This window comes from Protobothrops mucrosquamatus, unplaced genomic scaffold (assembly GCF_001527695.2).
Source record: "Protobothrops mucrosquamatus isolate PMUCROS unplaced genomic scaffold, P.Mucros_1.0 scaffold10648, whole genome shotgun sequence".
NCBI lineage: Eukaryota > Metazoa > Chordata > Lepidosauria > Squamata > Viperidae > Protobothrops > Protobothrops mucrosquamatus.
Window position 1 is genome coordinate 1 of NW_015396434.1, and position 8,289 is coordinate 8,289.

The 8,289-nt window shown below is 44.7% G+C and overlaps 1 protein-coding gene across 1 annotated transcript; it reads left to right on the forward strand.

Annotated features, from left to right (window-relative positions):
* Positions 1-4: 4 nt before the first annotated feature.
* LOC107301204 (dynein regulatory complex subunit 7-like) lies at positions 5-7,744 on the forward strand (the record flags this gene model as incomplete). The annotated part of the gene is made up of 11 exons (XM_015830461.1): positions 5-73; positions 720-938; positions 1,623-1,751; positions 2,219-2,291; positions 2,944-3,072; positions 3,380-3,508; positions 3,846-4,072; positions 4,941-5,156; positions 5,848-5,958; positions 7,124-7,234; positions 7,514-7,744. Coding segments are annotated over 11 exons (1,644 nt in total), but the record flags the coding sequence as incomplete, so codon positions are not given.
* Between the last annotated feature and the right edge of the window lie 545 nt (positions 7,745-8,289).

An 8,289-nucleotide genomic window follows, 5' to 3' on the forward strand; every position in this document is an offset into this window, starting at 1 on the left:
GGAAGAGAAGCAACAGACCAAAGAACAGGCTGCAGAAGAGAAGAAGCAGAAGGAGGAAGAAGAGAAGAAGGCCGTACGTAGTTTAGGAGAGACTTGTGGGCTGGGGTGGCTGACTTGAGTGTTGTGGGAAGGCATCAAGAGGTCAAGAGACAGGTGACAGCTCAACCCTGGAGGAATCTGGTTAGAAGCGTAGCAGATCATTCACAGACACCACCTGGGGACAAATTCCTTGTGTGCCAATCACACTTGGCCAATAAAGAATTTCTATTCTGTTCTGTTCTGTTCTACTCTACTCTACTCTACTCTACTCTACTCTACTCTACTCTACTCTACTCTACTCTACTCTACTCTACTCTACTCTACTCTACTCTATATTATTATTCTATTCTATTCTATTCTATTCTATTCTATTCTCTACTCTACTCTACTCTACTCTACTCTACTCTACTCTATTCTATATTATTATTCTCTTCTCTACTCTACTCTACTCTACTCTACTCTACTCTACTCTACTCTACTCTATTCTATTCTATTCTATTCTATTCTATTCTATTCTATTCTATTCTATGGAAATTCTGGTCGCAAAACTGTGGTCATAAGTCAAGGACTACCTGTATTTGCAGATCATGGAAAGACCTTTGGCACAGAACAAGCATTCAGTACCTGGAACCTGCTAAGAGACCTGCTCCCTCCCCCCCCCCCATCTCTCTCTGCTGCAGCTGGAGGAGAAGCCGAAGCCGGACCGTCTACAGGGTCTCCGGGTCCACGCCTGGGTGCTCGTTCTCTCCGGCAAGCGGGAAGTGCCCGAAAGTTTTTTTATTGACCCTTTCACTGGAAAGAGCTACGGCCCTGCTGATGATCACTTCCTGGGTATCGAGTGTCTGTGGAACCATCGGAATTATTGGATCAACATGCAGGATTGCTGGAATGGCTGCAAGGTAAGAGTCTGGCTGGGCCTTCCTACTCGGAGGAATCTCAAGCTTCTTTTTAGTTTCAACCCATAGAACCTAGAACACAGAATCATAAGGCTGGAAGGGATCTTGGAGGTCTTCTAGTCTGACTCCCTGTTCAAAGCAGGAGACTCTCAGAAGAATAATTCGGGGTTCTAACTTGAGCCGGAATTGTGCAAGAATAAATAAAAATGACGTGCAGACAGCTGTGAGGACAGAAGAAATATTTATTCCCCAAACCAAAGAGATTTGCTTTGGGGGCAGCTGCAGAAAAAATGGGTACAGCGACATTGTTCTATAAGGGAGCTGGTCCTGGTTGTAGAAGTGTCTGCGTGCTGATTCTAGGATGACCCTTGAGAGGGGTGGGCAAATGTACATGCGGACCCCAGAGAAGGGGTTGATTAAATCAAGTGATGTGGGTTGAGTCTCTTCGTTTGAACGGTCAGCGTTATAATTATGTTTACATTGTGTTAATTGAGTTTTGTGTGTTGGCGTGTGTGTGTGTTTGCAATTTGAAATATAATTAATTCTGATGTTTGTGTAGTTTTAAAGGATTTTGGAGGCTGCAAATTAGTAATTTTGTAAAGAACTGTGTCAGTTGACGTACGTAAGATTCCCTCTGAGCAGAACCGTTTCTTGCAGCGAATTCACTTGGATCTGTTGATTTTCTAGGATCTTCAGTTTGATCTCGGGGACCCTGTGCGGTGGGAATTCATGCTTCCCAGCACCGACAAACCTTTCTTGTCCCTGCCAGAAATGGAGGAGGAGGAGGATCTGGGTGAGGATGATGTGGAAGATTTGGTAAGGGATGACCACATGCGCCCCCCCAATATTAACTGTTTGGCTGCTGAGTTTGTGCAATCCAGTGGCCCAGATCACTTACAAAACTAATTGCTGTCTGCACACATCATACTAAGTTTATTCAGTCAACTAAGCAACTTAGCCTAAGCCTAACCTTGATCAGTTTTTCTTAATAAACTTTATAAAGTTGTTTATATAATATCAAAGAATAGAATAGGGATAATAGAATAAAATAGAATAGAATAGAATAGAATAGAATAGAATAGAAGAGAAGAGAAGAGAAGAGAAGAGAAGAGAAGAGAAGAGAAGAGAAGAGAATATGGGATGGAACGGGACGGGACGGGATGGGACGGAATGGAACGGAACGGAACAGAACAGAACAGACTGTCAAATGCAGAGCAGGAGTTAAATAACATGGACCTTGGTAGATGAGCATTCTCACAGCTTTATTTATTGCATCCTGGTAGATGAAGGAAGAAGAATCGAAGAGTTTTGACATGCCTGCATCTTGGGTGGAACAGATCCATGTATCTCCCAAAGGTATCCTTGGGGGGGGGGGTGTTTCCCAATCTTGATGTGTCTCCAGTAGGCAAGCTTGGTGAGGAAATGATAGCAATATTATCTAACCTCTCAGAAAGGACCAGTTTGTAACAAATAGCCTATTATTGCAGGGCGCACATAACTAGCTCCTCCTCCTCCTCCTCCTCCTCTTTGAGATAGCTTGCCTGCAAATTAAGAAGGAGACTTTAGAAATCTGAGGAGAAGCTGAGAAGAAAGTCATCAAGTTGAGCTCAGCTATCAGATTCCACTCGTGGTTTCAGGAAGGGAAGGCTCAGGGTGAGGGTTAGGGTAGTTTAGGATTTTGGAGGCAAAGGAGGGATTGGGTTAAAAGAGAGTTGAGCGTAGTTATAGTAAGGTAGAAAAGTTCAACGTGAAGTCCATGCATGCAATCAACCTGGCAAGTAGCTACCCAGCCCCATCAGTCCATCAATTATTTCGGGTCAATCAGGCACCCAAAGTGCAGCTCAGTCTGCAGGTAGCTAACAGATCAGCAAAATCTGCAGTTAACTATCGGTTAACCATCAGGCTGTTGATAGTCAGGAAAGAAAGAAATTGTAATTCCATCAATATTTGGAGAATTTCATTTTCTTATTCTCACCACGTATAAAGTCTTCTCTGCTCTTCTCTCTAGAATTTGAGGCTCGTTGTCCACAAGGCAAGAAACTGATTCAGTATAAGAATGCCAAGTTGGAAAAATGGGCACCATACCTTAACGCCAATGGCCTAGTCACCCGACTCACGCTGTATGAAGATCCAGACTGTAAGTAGATTTAAAATTGAAGATCCCAGAGAGAATAGAATAGAATAACAGAGTTGGAAGGGACCTTGTAGGTCATCTAGTCCAGCCCCCCCCACCCAAGCAGGAGACTCTACACCATTTCTGACAGATGGCAGTCCAGTCTCTTCTTGAAAGCTTCCCGTGATGAAGCTCCCACAATTTCTGAAGGCAACTTCTGTTCCTTCAGAAATTGGAGGAACTTTATACATTCTTTCTTTCTTTCATTTCTGGATGGCCTCAACCCTCTTGGGCCTACCACCAGCTGTTCTTCTTCTCTTTCCTTCTTCAGGTACCAAGGTGCTTGAAGTGAAAGAGTGGTTCAAATACCGTGAAGACAAGTTGGACATTCGAGAATTAAATAAGCAAACCAACATCATAGCAGAGCAATTCCTGCCTGGACATGCCCTGGGACTGAAAGGTATCTGGTACAACAAAGGGCCTTGATTCTTGGCAAGGGAACAAAAACTGACTGTCTCTAGATTGGGCAATATTCATTCCATCCTATCTATCTATCTATCTATCTATCTATCTATCTATCTATCTATCTATCTATCTATCTATCTATCTATCTATCATCTATCTATCTATCTATCTATCTATCTATCTATCTATCTATCTATCTATCTATCTATCTATCTATCTATCTATCTATCTATCTATCTATCTATCTAAGAAGGATGGAGAGCCATCTCATCAGCTCTTCTCTACACTCCCTAACTGGAGATTCCATCCTGGACCTCTCTTTGCTTTCCCAGCACATATGTACAAGACCATGGAACCGGAGACCGAGCGCACGATGGAGTTCTACAATGAGACACGGGTGGATGGCCTTCAGAAACGCTCAGAAACTTCCCAAGAGATGGCAGAGTATTTTGAAGGTCGCTTAGATTTCCTCAGTTACCGTCACACCGAGTTTGGCAAAAGAATCAAGAAACCTACCAAGAAAATGGCTACCACCGAAAGCAATGCCCGACCAATTTTGGTAAGAACGGCCACCATTGGCAGTATTCGGTTGATGTCCCGTAGTCCTCCAGAGACAAAACTTAGAAGGTAGGAAACCCCCAATAGAAAGCTTTTGGGAAGGGGTCTTTTGAGGAGGGGTATTATTGTCATAGATTTCCAGTTCCATCTAAATGGATTGCTGTGGATATGCAAGTTTCTTCTGAGCAGATTTAATCCACAATAGAGGCGGGTTAATCTGAATAGGAGCATCTTACCAGCTTCGGTTGAAGATCTACCCAAACTCTAAGTTGACTCTCTTTAGACAGTCACTTGTCTGAAATGGTATAGGTTCTCCTGCTCGAGCAGGGGGCTGGACTAGAAGACCACCAAGGTCTCATTCTATTCTATTCTATTCTATTCTATTCTATTCTATTCTATTCTATTCTATTCTATTCTATTTCCATTCTATCCCGTAATTCTATTCTATTCTATTCTATTCTATTCTATTCTATTCTATTCTATTCTATTCTATTCTATTCTAATTGTCCCCCTCAGTCCACCTTTTCCTAGACTGGCCATTCCCAAATCCTGCCACTGTTCTTCATATGTTTTAGTCTCCAGACCTTTGATCATCTGAGTTGCTCTTCTTTGCACTTTTCTCAAAGTCTCAACATCTTTTTTGTAATCTGGTGACCAAAACTGGATGCAGCATTCCAGGTGTAGCCTTATGCAGGCTTTATAAAGCCGTACTAATACTTCATGCGATTTTAATTGCTAGCTAGTATTTGTGCCCAAATACCAGCATAGCTATCTACCTCTCTATGGCCCATCCCAACCAACTCATTGCAAAATATTGGCAGTCAGGAGTTCGATACTACTCTGTCCTCTCCTGCTTGTATACTTTCTAGAAAATCACCGAGAGATTCCACAGGAACCCAAGCAAGCCGGCTGATGAAGATGTGGCCGAACGCATTTTTTGGATCTCAGAGGATAAGATCCTTTTGACCTATCATTGCAACGAGAATTACATCACCCCTTCCAGGAGGGAGTTTAATAAGCGTTCCGATGTGGACAGCAAGGGAAATAAGGTTATCATGAGCCGGGATATGTGCATCAGTTATCAGGTAAATGAAGGATATGGTACCTGCAGGTCACGGTGAATCCAACCCATGGCCTTAAATGGGACTTAAATGAACGGTTGCAAGACATAAATAGACTTTCTGGTTGAGTATCCGTCACTTAGAACCAGGGAGCTGAATTCTCTTCGGCAAATAATGTGGGTTGATGGGATTCCTGATGGGTCAGTTAAGAGCTCCCTCAGGCCACTGTTGGAGACTGACTAAACCTATGAGTAGTCCTTGACTTACAACAGTTGGTTTACTGACCTTTCAAAGTTACAACATCACCGAAAATGTGACTTATGACCGTTTTTCACACTTACGACCCTCATAGTATCCCCGTGGATACTGTTTGAAAATCCGGATGCTTGGCCACTGACTCGCATTTATGACGGTTGCCGTGTCTCAGGATCACATGAGAGCAAATGGAGCAAAACTCACTGAACAACTCAACTGTGGTTGTAAGTCGAGGACTACCTGTATACATTTCATGATCAGATGGACTATAAACATGGGGGTCATTTCTGGAAATATTTTTTAAAACACACACAGAAAGGAGACAACCGTCCAACGATCTCAGGAGCACTGAGTGGGTTGTTCTCCCCCATCGGCCAACGTTCTGACTCGGTTCCTTTGAATCTCCTTTGAATCTCAGTTCAGGGTTCATAAATCTGCTCTTGGGCTCCTTTGTTCTCAGGCGGGGCCTGTGGAGAAAGAAAAAAAGTTGTTCCATCTCTATGAAATGCTGATACAGCTAATGGAAGATGAGAAGCGTTCCCGGCATCAAGTGTGGGAATCTGAGATAGAGGTACTGGGGAGGGGGAGATATTTTTATTTATTGGCGGTGGTGGGTGGGGGGTCTATGAAGTCCTGCCCTCTGGTTGAATGCACCCTGACCCATTTTCCTGGCTACCCTGTGCTTGCACACGTACACAGAGAAGTAATTGCTCGTTGCTTCATCATGGACACTCCATCACTGGAGGTTTTTAAGAAGAGACCCACTAGACCAGGGGTAGGCAACCTCGGCTCTTTTATGACTGGTGGACTTCAACTCCCAGAATTCCTGAGCCAGCATGGGGGAACTATGGCCCCTTCATGACTCGTGGACTTCAACTCCCAGAATTCCTCAGCCAGCATGGCTCAGCTTGGAAACCTCTCCCTTTCCCCTCAACTTGGCTGGCTCAGGAATTCTGGGGGTTGAAGTCCACCAGTCATAAAAGAGCCAAGGTTGCCTACCCCTGGACTAGACAGTCAGTTGTCTGAAATAGTATAGGTTCTCCTGCTTGAACAGGGGGCTGGACTAGAAGACCTCCAAGGTCCCTTCCAGCGCTATTCTATTCATTTAGAGCTTCTCTCTTAATTACCCCTTGATGTTAGTTCCTGTTTCCCCAAGAAGGCGTCTATAATCCTGAACTTCTTTTGATCGTTCATTCTTTCAAACCATATGCCTTCCCTATCCCACTCCCCCCCCCACCTCTAATGTGTAATATTTTAGCACAGGGGTCTACAAACTTGGCAATTTTAAGTCCACAAGCTTTAAAGATCGACGCTGGCTGGAGAATTCTGGGAGTTGAAGTCCACAAGTCTTACAGTTGCCAAGTTGGCAACTTTCCAAGTTGAACCTCGGAGCTGTTCCCAACACATAACCCGAACCCAAAACATCGGAAAGGAATGGGATTGGACACGGGTGGACTGTTCAGGGGGAGGGGGCTGAGGAAGAGGGGAAAGCCATCGGCTTTGCGTGGGAATATTCAAATCCAGCTTTGCTTTTGCTGTAACTGCTCGACCTTAGTAAAAGTTAACCTTTCACTTCAATCATGGAGTCGAGGGTCTTTCTTTCCTAAGTCCCTAGTCGGGCCAGCTTGACAAATTGGTTTTGCTGCACCTGCAGCGGTTGAATGCGATGGTCCTTGGGGTGCCTTCTGTGGTCAACCTTCTATGATTCTCTCTCTGATATCTCCATGCCATCAAAGGTCCTGGACCTTCTGCGGATTCGAGGAGAGGAAGAGGCTGCTAGCAAGTTGAGCGTCTCCATTTATGACACGGAAAGGAACGAGAAGAGTAAAGAACATCGTGAAACCATAGTAAGCTGGAGGTTCTTTGGGATCGACCTACACAGCATTTATGGGCCGTTTCCTCCTCCTTGGAAATGATCAAAACTAGCAAGGAATCAGGGGTTGAATTATGGGAATTCTTAGCATCTTAATTGTCATCCCAAGGTTCTTGAGAAGGTCAGAAGAACTAGGGCACAAGGGCTGGATGTAGCAAGAAGTCGCCATGATATCCTTCCTTCCTGGTCTGGTCCATCCAGTGGGGCTGTCAGCTCCCCATCAAGCATATTGGTCTGTCCCCTTCCTCTGCAGGAGCGACAACAGCAAGAGGAACGCCAGCGCCAGGTGGAGCAGGAGCTGGACTACCTGGCGCCCTTCCTGATTCAGGTGGGAGGCATTGAGAAGATGTCCAAGTGGCTCGCTTTGCGCCTGAAAGAAGATTGCCTGAATGATTTCAAGCATCGTCTCGTTGACAAGGCCAACCTCATTCAAGCACGATTTGAGAAGGTATCTAGGCAGTCATTGGACCTCTGGCTCTCCATGGCCCAAACCAGGGGTCTTCAAACTTGGCATAGCTGGCTGAGGAATTCTGGGAGTTGAAGTCCACAAATCTTAAAAGGGCCATGTTTGAAGACCCATGGCCCAAAGCAAGAGCTGGCTTGCCTAGATAGGCCTTTCTACTTCTATGGACCCAACTGCTCTCCAGGGGCTCTGTTGATGTCACCCTTGGCCCACTGGAACCATTAAGACTTCACTGGTTTTTCTCAGTGGAAGGGGAAGGATGGGCTACGGGAGTATGGCCAAGACACAGGGGTCTCCTAAAGCTTCATGCTGCCGCTCAGGTTCCATCAGTCTGTTTCCATTTCTTAGTCTCCTCAACTCTGATTCCAAACAGGGATGTCTGCAGGAGATGGTCCAAAAAAGTCAAAATGGTGGTAGTGACATTGAGACCAAAGCTCTGTCTTTTATTTTAAGTGGACTTGCAACTCTACTTTTTTATTTTTTATTTGCCAAGCACTGCAGATATTTTGATTCTCTCTCTCTCTCTCTCTCTCTCTCTCTCTCTCTCTCTCTCTCTCTCTCTCTCT